Here is a 13,450-nt window from a genome sequence, read left to right as displayed (position 1 = left end):
TTTAAAAGTTAAATTGATTCATAATGATCTTAAAAGCTTCCAGATGTTTTTATCTCCATGGCTTGATTGATAAACATGATATTGAATGCTTGCTATTTTGATTTGATTAGATAAACCACAAAAGGTTAGCTTCATTTCTTTTAAGTGAGTAACAGCTCATGGTTGAACCTTGTGATTACATAAATGGTGAGTAATGTTCTTTATAGTCTAAATGCAAACTTATGTTTATCTAATGAGCATTAAAAAGTGAGTAAAGTCACCCGGAATATCCTTGAGTGTTTAAGATTATTCTCCCTTGATTGTTTGCCCTCTCTTTGAAATTAAAAAAAAAAAAATGAAAAGGGAAAAGAAAAGAAAAAGAGAAATATTAAGCTTCCCGGAATGGTTATGACTTCTTGGCAATGTTTCAAGAGTTAAAAAGCCTCCATTGCAAGAGTGGGACATCCCTTATGCTGTTATGTTGTAAAAGTCACCTTAGTGATCCTCAAGTAAAAAAAAAAATTAAAAATAAAATAAAAAATTGATCCTAAGGGTGAAGCTCATGTTTGTGTAATCATTTCAATGCTTAATGTGAAAAACAAACGATGTATGAATTTATTGGGATGTGAATAGGTCGTGTTAAACAAAAATCCGGCCAAGAGAGGTGCAAATTGACTTCTTGGAACATTATCTTGAATTTTTCTAGTAAGGAAGTGTGTCTTGAAAATGATTTTTTGCTTTATAGGTGGATATAGGTTTATAAAAGGAAAGAAATTAACATTCTCACTATTTTATGGCGTCATGAGTAAGTCTTCTTTGAGCTTAAGCTTCCTTGTTAGAGTGTTGATAATCATTTGTTTTTTACCTATTCATTTGATAAATGTGGAAGGTTCTTCAATCTTTATGTTTATTAATTTTGTCTAAAGTTAAGCTCTTGGTAGCATTCTTGTTCAATATGAATCAATTCTAACTCCTTGATTGAAAGATAAGTATGTCATTCTATTGTATCTTAGCTTTGGTGAATCAAAATTTTAAATTTTGGGAAAGTTTGTGGGTGTGTTGTTTTTTTGTGTCTTATTGTTAGTTTTTTTGTCTAAGTCATTTTTCAGTAGGGTGTCAATCGATCTGCTGAATTTGTGGATCGATCCACTATGTGCACAGTCTTGTGACCGAGAGCCCTTGAACAAAACTTGGATTGATCCACCAAGATCGATACCACTTATCTCTTAGTGAAGAAAATTCATGTTTTGCCCTTGGTCTTGTAAGTTTTTTAAAGGGGGTCTGAGGGGTAAAATTGTCATTCCGTGTATAAAAAATAAAAAATAAAAAAGGTCAAAATCCCCAATCTTTAAAAACCCTTCTTCCATTCTCAATTGAGCCCTAATTTCAAAATCTTTCAAAAAAAGGTCTTCATCTTCTTCTTCTTCTCTTCTTCATTGCTCAAGCTTCCACCGCCATGGTTGCTGAAATTCATTTATGATGAAGTGCTCCTCTATCATCATTCTTTTCAACGTCGGAAATCTCTACATCAATGTTTCATTGGCATCATTTTTTTCTAGAGAGGCTCATTCGCGGGTTTCTTAGCCTAAGCTATCTTCTTCGGGAACCTTGGGTGTTCAGTTTGTCCATCTCTCCACTATTAGCTTAATCTAGATGCTTTCTTTTTGTGGAATCCTTTCACAGGAGGTTTTTTTTTTTTTTTTTTTTGGAGTTTCATTTTTGCCTTGGATTGTTCTTGGTTTCTAGCAATGTTAATCCTAGGCTTTGTTTGCTCATTGTGAGTGCTCTCTATACATTTTCATGCTTGGAATCTATTTTCATGGTGATAAAGCATCTTTTGGAAGTTTTTAAACGAAACCATGTGAGAAGATTTAGGGGGAGTTTCGTATATCTTATGATGGAAATTAGAGGGAGATTCTTGTATCCTATATTTTTTTGGGATGTTGATATGGATACTTGTGATATGTGAATACTTGATTTTTTGGTATTTGACATTTTGTTGATTTGGATGTGAGATAGAATTACTATTGAATTGTCATCCATTTGTTTTTTTTCTTGGATAGAAATGGGGAAATTGTGGCCCTTTGTCTCTTTCTAGGACAAAAATGGGGAGAGACATTGTAATTATTATTTTGATGATTGGATATCCACATGTTGATTATTTTGGATATTGGATATTTTGAGATACATGTTGATATGTGATCTTGTCTCATTTGGATTTGAATATACATTAAACTTTTTGGATATACTTGTTGATATATTATGTATATTCAGTTGCTTTGTACAGGTGCTACTAATTTTTTTATTTGTGAGCTTCAATTGTAGGTTTTGCAGTACCTAGGTTGTGGTTTTGAGTGAGTGAGTGAGTGGCCTTGTATGAGAGTTGGGTGGAGCTTACTTACTTGTACTCATTTGTGTTGTAAAGGGTTTTGTCCCAGAATTGCCAAAAGGGGAGATTGTGAGTGTTTAGTTAGCTTGGCAATTCCGAACAAAATTCCTAAGTGTCCCCTAACTCGGCTTTCCAATTCCTCTTCGAACCACTTGACTTTGAAGACTAAGACTTTGCTAAGAGGCCGAGGTATGTAGTCGAGTGTGTGGTGATTGAATGTGAATCAACCCGATTTTTAATCTTTAAATGTGTTAGAAAGTTGGGAGAAATGGTTTTTGGTGCAAAACTTGGATTCCCCTGTTTCTGGATCGATCCAAGTGCAGGGGTGGATCAATCCAACTAATTTTTTTTAGATCAAATCTCAACCATTATATTAAGGGCTTCTCTGTACTCTATAAAAAGGAATTTTCTCTCATTTTTCTGAAGAGAGACTGCAGAAAACGTGAAGAGAGCAGCCACTCCATGTGTTCTTCATTTTCTTATCTTGTTTTCCTAATTTGGGGTTTTTGATTGCAAAGAAAATCCACTTCTTTTAATGTTTTCCAAACAAGTTTTTAATGGATTTTCTTGAGCAATAAATGGGTTGATTCATTCCTTCATTCATGTCTCAATCTCTCATTCTATTTGGGTTTGTGCAAAAACCCATTTACTTCTTGTGTGGATTCAAGAAGAGGCCAAGATTGAACTTGGTGCGGACTCCAAGTGTGCTTTGGAAGATGAAGGTGAGAAGCTGAAAGTGAAGGTACTAGTCAAGTGGTCCGGGAAGGATTGGTTGGCTTAAACTAGGTAAAACCTTGTACTCGGTTTTCATTCTTCATAGTAGAGTTTTTCAATCAGTGGTAGGCCCGTGGTTTTTTATCTCTTCAGAGGTTTTCCACGTTAAAATCCGATGTTAAGTGTCTCTTTCTCTTACTCTACACTTTGATTTAATTTCTATTTTTGATATCATTGATTACTTGGGTATACATGTTGAATGGAAGAAATATGAGGTGATATAAGTGCGATGATCCATGGAATATCCTTAATAATTTTTCTGTTCTTTTTGGTTAATAATATCATGAAGTGAATTGATGTGAGTTGAAGAGATAATTGTTCTTTTGATTTATTTTTTAGGATTGTTGAAGCATTTGCATGTGGTTTGCGTTTTGGGAGAGTGTCGTTACATACATTCTTACTTGTGGATGTTATGCTTTGTTGAATAGTTGTTGGAAGAGAGTTCTTGACATTGAGAAAGTCTAAGGTTAGGTAATCTTTGTTGGGAGATTTTTTAAATTGTTCTACAACACCTATTCACACCCCCCCAGGTGTAGTCCATTATTGAGATTCACCTTTTCACATTGGATGAGAAAGGAGCCAGCCTTCTCCATGCAAAATATGCATTAATCCTTCAGCTGGAGAAAGGGCAGAAAACGCTAGCACAGACTTGGATGAGGAGATTCCTGCACAGGCGATCCTTCAACAAGGGCCGGCTTCCACCCCTGATCAAGGTAATGAGCATAGGATTAATGTTTTTTCATTATAAAATAATGTTTTTCTCTACAAATTCATTCATGAAATATCCTCACTCAAGATCCTTTTACAGCTCCTCATGAGCGCAAAAAAGAGTATGAAAACAAGGTAGGGTTGAGTCAAAGTCCAGATGATCTACGTAATTTTCCAGTGAACTATGATACTTGCTTCAACTTCATCAGGCTTCTAATCCAAGCAATTCTCCTAGTCTTGGGAATAGGTAGGACACCATGCTACCATCCCAAACTTCTGTATTATTATATTCAATTCAACTCAATATAGGTAGAAGGCTTAACAATATTTGTGTTTTGTTTGTGCTTGAAAGGGCGAAGTTATATAAACGAGATACAGCAGAAGAAAGAGAAGCACGTTTGGTCTGCTAAGATCTTGGAAAAATTACTTGACGAAAGTAAAGACCATTGGTATGCTAGCACTGGAAAAGAACCCTTGACGAGCAGGGAAAATTGGGGGAAGATCGAGAGCCGGAATGTGAGAAAAGCTCCGAAGAAAGTATGTTTTCGTTGTTAATGAAGAAAATAAAGAAAATATTCTAAAACTTCCTCATGTCCCTAAACTTTTCATGTTTTGATAATTAAAATTTCTTAAATATTAGATTCCTTTTCGATATCCTAAATGGACTCTTAACACAACTTCCTAATTTTACTTTCTTTATAATAAAAACTTTAAATCCAATTGAATTGTTTAATGCCATGTTTGATTCGAGGAAAAGCATTGAGTTTTGAAGTGCTAAATTAGTGTTTAGATTTTAAAATATGAAAATGATATTTTAATATTTTGTTTTAGATACATAACTCATTTTAAAAATAATATCTATGTTCTTTGTGGTTTATGCTTTGTACAAATGCTTCTGAACCTTCTGGTTTTTGAATATTTATGTTGCGTGAGCTCAGATGTCCATTGACCTCCTGCGCAAGCTACTTGGGCAAGCTCAAACAAATAGATTACCTACAGATGATAGGAGTCTCAAGAAAGGTAATTTCTCTTTCAAATCAGCTAATTTGAAAGAAAATAAAAAAATTTCATAAAAATCTAGGTTATATTTGATTCCAAAAAAATACTAAAAGGAGTAAAAAAAAATACTGAGAAAAATTATTTTCTCTTGGTTGGTTTTACCATGAAAAATGTAAAAGAAAATCAAATATAATTAAAAATTGATTAGAAATTTATATATTTTAAAATTATTTAATTTTCATATAATAGAGAAAAAGTAAGTAAAATGAGTTTAAAGAAGCATACAAAAATCAGTTACAGACATTTTTTTCTTTTTTCTTTTGATTTTCTTTCCTTTGAATTTTTCCTCAAAATTTTTTAGAACCAAACATAACCATATTGTTCTCGGGTTATTTTTGTAATGACATGTAATATAAAATTTTGAAAATTAATTCAATTTATATAAGTAGTTATTTAAGAAAATTTATCTTAAATTTTTTTTTTTTTAAAATAGTCTTATGATGGACTATGACTGATCAAAAAGTCCAACCACATGCATGCAGATCCTAGACAACAGCTGGAGAACAAAACTGACAAGCAGAATGGAAAGGATCCTAACATATACATGTCACCATTGTTAGTTGCAGCAAGACATGGTAACACAGAAATGGTGGAGAAAATCCTTCAAATTCAACCGGCAGCCATTCTGGAAATGGACCCAGCAAATAAGAACATATTTCTATTGGCAGCGGAGCATAAACGTTTCGAAGTACTCGAGCTCTTACGGGAGAAGTTCAGTAATATGAAGAGTGCATTTCGTGCAGTCGACAATATGGGGAATAATGCATTGCATGCTGCTGCCAAGTATAGGCCTGGGCGTTGGATTGGCATTCCGGATGGTTTGCAAATGCAAGTGGAAACGATTCTATTTGAGGTACACAATTCCTTTTTAACCTACCATTCTAACTCCATTGCAAAATACAAAAAGAAGTTTGTATAGAGATGACAACCGGGTGGAATTCACTATTTTCAAGGCTTGCTGGCCTGTCCCCGGACCCTAAGAGAACAGGAAAGGGATGATGACCAGTTTGAGATTTTCTTTTAAAACCCTAGTGCCTCCCTCCACCCCATTTGTAAATAAAATTAAATAAAAATAATTTTTTTCCCTATTTTATGACATTAAGAAAAAAAAAAAAGACAAGTTTACATAGAAGTAAGATATAAAATGTATGAAAATTACTTTATATATAAATTTGAGTCATTGACAACCATTATACAATAACTTAAACTGGATGCTTGTGTTGATTCCAGACCGTGAAGAAGTCAGTGCCAGAATATATCTTAGGTGGCTCCAATAATGAGAATATGACCCCAAAGGAGGTATTCGAACACACACACGCAAAGCTCGTAGAAACATGCAGGAAATGGCTTAAGGACATCTCCAACCAATGCTCTGGCCTAGCGGGAATCATTGCATCCGTTACCTTTGCTACATCAACTGCTATACCTGGCGGTGTCACCGAAAAGGACAGACCTAAACTTGAAAACCAGCTAGGGTTTACAATCTTTGCAGTTTCATCACTCATTGCTCTTTCCTCCTCAGTAACTTCGGCCGTGGTGTTTCTCACCATTGCCAACTCCAGGCATGAAACGGGACATTTTGCTAGGAAAGTGCCAAGGATGCTTTTCTTTGGCTTCTTCACTCTCTTCATATCAATAGCGGCAACGTTGATATCCTTCTGTGGGGCGCACATCTATATCCTTGGATATAAACTGAAGTATGCTGCAATTCCACTCTATGCACTCGTAGTCCTGCCAACAAGGGTCTTTTCTCTGGCGCAGTTTCGTAAGTCCTGCCTCCAACTTGCATTGGCCACCTTCGAGATGAACGTTGACGGCAGTGGCTGACTTAATGTGGGAAGGGGAACAGATGCCCTTACCGAAAAAGACCCAAAAAAAAAAAATGTCTTGTTGTTGTTGCCCGTGCAAAACACCACCAGCTAAGGCTAATTATGGTGATTATTTGTAATAAATTTGTTTAACCAAGTTCATGGGTGCCTAAACACAATTTACTATAATTTAGACCACTGTGGTCTTCCACTCATCCAGTCATTTAAAGTCACTTCAAAGCTTAAAAGGTGTTTGTAAAGTTTGTGTTATGATAAAACCCTTGAAAGTATGATGTAACAAAATGAAGTTTTCATTAATAAATAAATTTATTATGATTTCTGAATCTTATTTTTGTCCTTCTATTAATTTATCATAATTCATGTCATACATGATTTGAGTGCACTAAATAATTCACGTCATAGGTTCCTTTTAATATGGTAATTAAATAATTCACAATTGATATGTAGATTTAGGCAATCCATCATAGAATTAATATGGTGCATTACACCCTAATTAAAGAAAGGATTTGTCTTAATCATCAAAATTATTTTTTTATAAGGAGTGCATTAGTGTGTATGATTATATATTGGATAAAATCTATGGTATATCATGACATTGATTATCAGGCAATTATGATTCACTAAATTAAGAGTAGCCTTCACCCCTTTAAAGAGGATTTCACCTCCTCTCGTGCCAGGATCCAGGAAAGAGAGTAATCAAGTGGAAGACTAATTGGTTTTCAAGATCTACAACGCATCTTCTTCTACTAGAATTCATTAGGAACATCCAAATCATAGGTATGACCTACCATAGCAATATTTTTCTCCTCCCCATTTATATTTCCTCTATTTAGTATTAGTGGACATCAACAAGAAGAAGAAATATATAACTAACTAGTGTTATTATTAGTGTAAACATCAATAAGTAAATGGAAAATGAGGTGAAAACTATTTAGTATTAGTAAACTGTAAACATCAACAACTAAATGGGAAATGGGAGAAAATTGAGAGCATATGCAAGAAAGAATATAATTGACTAGTTTGAAAGTGTATTTAACACTAAAATCAACCTTAATATATGATTTTTACCTTCATGACCATGCAATATATATGACATCAATCAAACACTCATTACATCATGAAGCTCAAAGAAAAGAATATATAGAACTCCAGGGATCCTCCTTGACACAAAACTATTTCACCACCTTAAAAATAGGCCAAATTAGATCAAAGTACATTGCAAATTAAGCCATAACAAAAAAAATGTTGTTCGCGGGAATAGATCTCAATTCATCTGTAAGAACTGAGAACCGCCCAGCTGAGGGAGTGATTAATATTTCTTTGTTTCTACATTAAATGATCAAGATTTAATTAGACACATCAAGGATAACCACTGGCTGGAAATGATCTCAATCGTTTGTAAGAACTAAGAACTGCCCGGCTAAGGGAGTGATTAATATTTCTTTGTTTCTATATTCTATTATCAATATATGGTTAGACACATCAAGGATAAATACATTAGTATTTCTTTGTTATATTCCTGTATCAGATGATCAGGAGCAAGTACTAATCTTACTGTCAAGTCTTCTAAATGCTTCTCTTTTTTCAGGAAAAGGAAAAATAGAAAAGCTCTCCTGTGATGCTCAGCCATGATTTTTGATGGGGCCGGTCTCCATATGTTCTTTCGGGGTCCATATGCATGTTTTTAATGGACAAAGCTGGTTCCTGGTTCTCTCTCTCTCTCTCTCTCTCTCTCTCTCTCTCTCTCTCTATATATATATATATATATATATATATAATCTCTGCGGGGCTGCTCAAGGATTGATGTGCCATTGTCTCCATTTGGTTCATGCTCCTTGGCGTCAGCATTCATGGCAACAGTTGCCTTTGACACATCAGCCACTGTCTGAGCGGCAACAATCGAGACTACGGCAAACAGACTCTGGAACAACAACTAGTATTTTGTGTCTTTTTAATTTCATATATATTGCTCTATGCTTGTCACTGGCATCAGTGGTACCAAGAGAAGAATTCCGTTACAGGCTTGCTTGGAAAGCTTTTTTCTGGGCTTGAAATCTCTCTTCCTATCCATATCAACCACATTGATCACTTCCTGTGCAGGACATTTCTTAGTCCCTACAGACTAATTGAGAACGTTGCGTTCCAGCAGATGCATTGACATGCCTGATAGTTACATTTTTTGGTCTTATATTATGTGTGTCATTTTAATGTGGGTATCTAAGTGTAGCTACAAGGAGGATCCGTACAGTTCTAGATTTTCCTTTCTTTGAGCTTGATCACCTTAAAATTGCCACCTTAATGATTGAGGATTGGAATGATCCAATTTCCAGCATATTGGTTTTCTGTGTTTGGTTTTTTTGTCACTATTTAAATCACCAAGAGAATGATCCTTGCACTGAATTGAGGTGATTTTATGTTCAAGAACCCACCATCCTTGTTTATTCCCCTCCTTGTTTCCTTTTTAATTAAGCTTGAATATCTTGGCAAAATTTACAGGTTCTCAAAGAACAAATTGTCGGTAAAAAGAATAAGAATGCAAAATGCTTTGTTATATACTTGTATCAATTGAAACATTCCCAGCTGGAAGAAAGAATCCAGAATGCACAGATAATCCTTACAATTCTTAGGCACCAAACAAATACTTGAAATATTACTATGTTTTAAAAAATAAAAACTACTCTTATCTCCCACAGAGTTGCCCGAGTGTTTCCCCTATTTCATGTTATTAAACAACATATCATTTGATTACTTTTGTTTTAAGATGGTTGCTTCATTTACAGTCTCCACTAGTTCTATCTTCAAATTTAAAGAGGTAAGAGTAGGAGGACCTGGTTCCCTTTAGATGGAGGGGGGAGAGCAGCACTGTTGTATGTATCAAGATGAAGGAAGCATGTGTATTAGAGTGGACAGTGTCAGACAAGGGAGAATGCTAGGGTTCTATATTTTCCTTTCTTTGAGCTTCATAAAATAATGAGCTTTTTCCCCTTTCCTAGGATTCCAAGTCCAATACTAATTGAAAATTTCAATAGAAGGAAAATATAGGACCCTACAGACTTTGCACTCTTATTATCTGCTGTAGGAATTAAAATTTTCTTTTGACTAGCTAAATGATACAAAGCCTTATGCTATGTTGCATTATCTTAGTTTGAATTATGAATATTAAGATCTTGTGTACTTTTAAAAAAAAAATGTGAAAACTAAGGAAGTTACTGTCGGAACTTTGAATGGAATATTCCACATCCCTCTCAATTGGCCTTAAGTTCCTTCAATTCTCTCTTAGGGTCATCACCCAATACTCATCCGGTTACTACAAATTTTAAGTTATTGTGCTTGGGGGGCTCAACAAGAATTATCAACCAAGTTACACAATCAGGCTGACATTATCTTTTAAATTTTCAACCTTGTAACAGTTCCCAATTGGACTATAGTACTGCTCAAGCTTACTAAAGTTGGCCTCTGTGCTAATACAACAGTTATAGCAGGTGATCAACCTGCCAAAAAACTGGTTATTGATGAGTTTTATGTAGAAAAAAGGAATAAAAATGAAGAGATGGGAAGAACGGTGACATCAAAATTAATTGCAGCAAAGAATAGATATGGTGAAGAGAATCCTTCACATTTAATTACCCCATGGCCATTCATCTTTGTACATCATGGAAGCTAACAATTTTTATATCACATAAGACAATACTTGGTTTGCCAACTGGGAAAACTAATAAGATGAAATTAAAGAGAAAAGACAAACATGACGGTTAAAGAAGGCCATTGTTATACCATTTTGCTTCAAAACCTTGATAACAAAGGTAGATGCCTAGCAAGAGGAAATTGTCTGTCTTCTTATTTTAGGGATAAAGAATAATCTTTTTTGTAAGATTTAAGTAAGGGATATTTCGTTTTTTTACTTTCATATTAACTTTCCTTTTTTTCCCCTCATTCTCACTGATACAATTCTTCCCTCTATGACCACTTAAAGGAAAATAGAAAAGAAATAAAAAGAATTTCGTTTTCCTTTTTATTTCTCTATGTTCTAGAGAATAAGAGCTTACCCTTTTCTATCACCTTGGAGAAGATACTGCTTGCTTTGCCAACTTGGGAAACTAATCAAATGAAAAATAAATAAAAAAGTTTTGCTACATCTTGTATTCAAGGTCAACACAGGAATATAGATCGATTTTTATGTCGTAAACGATATAATGGTTTTTACACAAATTATTTAAATAAATTAAAACTTCAAGACATTAGTCAAGAGGTTAAACTCTTTTCAATATTATAGATAGCATTCATCTAAATGATCCATTAAATAGAAAACTTAAATTTCAAATTATCAATCTTGTTATGTGTCCAAGATGAAAAAGTGGTAGAGCATTAAAATGAAGCAAATCATTATTTCTTATTTGCATCAAAAAGATGGATGTTGTTTGTCCAGGGTCTGTAGATTGTTCTCATCCCAAGACTAGAGCAAGGTATTACTTTACAATTCATGATGATCTGTCACAAAGTAGATATTAATATGGTTGGCAACAGAACTGTAGAACCAGGGTTGGAAATTGTACTTCTAATTATTTAATTTTGTTATCTGCAGAAGAGACAACAACAATTTCTTGTTAGTAACATTGATTTAGAAGGATTTAAGTGACTTAAGCTTTAAGAACTTTGATTCAAATTAGTTGTCAGTATTCTAAAACTTACTGGTTTAATTCTTGTGACATTTGCATAAAATCAATTTTCTTCTCGCCCATTCTATTTTTCTTATTTTTCATTCTATGTCATCAATTTCCTTCTTTTGTTTTGCCTTAATCTAGCTGTTTCTCAGGTTTTATTCTATATACTGGGGAATTAGTTAATTTATCAACAATAATACCTAATGTTGAACTGTCTTTTGAAGGAATAAGCTGTCGATTGGATCCATATATGGGGTCCGTACTTGTTCTTGTCCCAAATTCAAAGCAAGGTATCAATTCTCAATTTATTTAATTAGAGAAAACTGCCATAAACCTGAGGCCTGGTTATATATGCATGGTAGTGGTGCTTACTAGTAGTTGCTTTTGTTCACTTGTTCTAGGAGAATCGATGGCAACTCTAATGCTGCAGATAGCTGAGCAAGATCAAGAGGTGGAGCAGATAAAGAAAGATTTGTTCAAATTGGCCATGCAAGGCAAGTGGAACAATGTCGTCAAGATCTATGAGAAAAAACCACAGGCTCACAGGGCCAAGATCACTAGATCAGGGGACACAGCATTGCATATAGCTGTCTCGGATCGCAAAGAATTTATAGTAGAAGAGCTAGTCAAATGTATCACTGATGAGGAAGCTAAGGAAGCGAGTACTAGCTTGCCAGAAGGTAAGGGAAAACAAGCAGAAAAATCTGAACACCCTCTTGAGATAGCCAACGAGCGGGGGAATACCCCTCTCCATCTAGCAGCGTCAATTGGAAATGTTCGAATGTGCCTGTGCATTGCTGGAGGGCACAGGGAACTGGTGGGTATTCGCAACAGTGAAAAAGAGACACCTCTCTTCTTGGCCGCTCTTCATGGTAAGAAAGAAGCATTCCTTTGTCTCCATGGCTTATGTAAACCTGGAGAACACTATAACTACTGTCGAAGGGGCGATGGCGAAACTATTCTTCATTGTGCCATCTCTGGAGAATACTTCGGTTAGTATTTACTTAATTTTCATGCCATATTAGTAAGAGGAACACATGCGCATATTTTCATTTTGTTTATATATTGTACAATAAAATACATATATATATTCATTGCTTGACAGATTTAGCATATCAAATAGCTCATAAGTATGAAGGCCTTATCAATCTTTATGACGAACGAGGGCACACGCCACTCCATCTCCTGGCCAGTAAGCCTGCTGCATTCGAAAGTGGTTCTCGCCTAGGCCGGTTCAACAAAATTATTTATCATTGTAAGACTCACTTAGCCATAATGATTATCACCATGAAAATCAGCCAGTACTACAATTTAAGATTTCATGGCTTTTGCTTCTACATTTTGCAAGGTTTATATGTAGAGCAACTCAAGGAGGAATCATTCCCGCACTATGATATCCAGCAAACTGTTGAAGACAAACGGGAGCCAGAGAAGTATCCAAAGAACTATGCAACATGTATGGACTTCTTTCACGTGCTGGTAGTGCTGTGGAACACGATTAAAAGACCAGGTATGGGGGAAGGAAATCATTTTCTTTATAGCCAAATATAGTGTAGTAAACATTACATCAAACCCTAATTGCACACTATATATCACAAAAGATATATCCCATTTGAAGGACTTCTTTATTTCAAGTTTTGTTTAAGTATTTATGATCATGAATGTTGTTACTAATCTATTCAATGATTTCAGCAACTTGGAAAAAGGATTCGACAGCATCTGAGAAGAGCGACCTGGAGAACCCTGAAAAGGGACAAGGTGATGCTCCCCAGAATCAAGGTAAGTACCATACATAGAACCTATCTTTGAAAAAAGAAAAAATCGAAGGAAAGATTATTTTTACTTCTTTGAGTATTCTGCTGGGATACAACAATCTTAGGACCTGCTGAATGTGATGTCAGTATTTTGTTTTTTGTCATCTTCTGAAAAAACGCACACCCATTTAAAAACCAAATGTTTAACTACAAATTCAAAAACGCACACCCATTTAGAAACCACAATTTAAAATTAAAAAATTTCTTTGTTTAATTTAGATGTTCACAAAAACTACA

The 13,450-nt window shown here is 34.8% G+C and overlaps 2 protein-coding genes across 2 annotated transcripts; both read left to right on the top strand.

Moving 5' to 3' along the window:
* Positions 1-5,381: 5,381 nt before the first annotated feature.
* On the top strand, positions 5,382-6,736 carry LOC104878079 (uncharacterized). The gene is made up of 2 exons (XM_010647802.3): positions 5,382-5,762; positions 6,140-6,736. The coding sequence occupies exons 1-2, from the start codon at positions 5,382-5,384 to the stop codon at positions 6,734-6,736; spliced, it is 978 nt and encodes a 325-aa protein (XP_010646104.2).
* A 5,008-nt stretch (positions 6,737-11,744) lies between these two features.
* On the top strand, positions 11,745-12,455 carry LOC132254054 (uncharacterized). Its single transcript, XM_059737810.1, has one exon. It carries the CDS (start codon positions 11,755-11,757, stop codon positions 12,394-12,396), a length of 642 nt encoding a protein of 213 aa, XP_059593793.1. The 5' UTR covers positions 11,745-11,754; the 3' UTR covers positions 12,397-12,455.
* The last annotated feature ends 995 nt before the right edge of the window (positions 12,456-13,450 follow it).

Source organism: Vitis vinifera, chromosome 7 (genome assembly GCF_030704535.1).
Source record: "Vitis vinifera cultivar Pinot Noir 40024 chromosome 7, ASM3070453v1".
In the NCBI taxonomy this organism is placed as follows: domain Eukaryota; kingdom Viridiplantae; phylum Streptophyta; class Magnoliopsida; order Vitales; family Vitaceae; genus Vitis; species Vitis vinifera.
The sequence above is the reverse complement of the archived record's forward strand: the minus strand, read 5'-3'. Positions and strand labels throughout refer to the sequence as shown.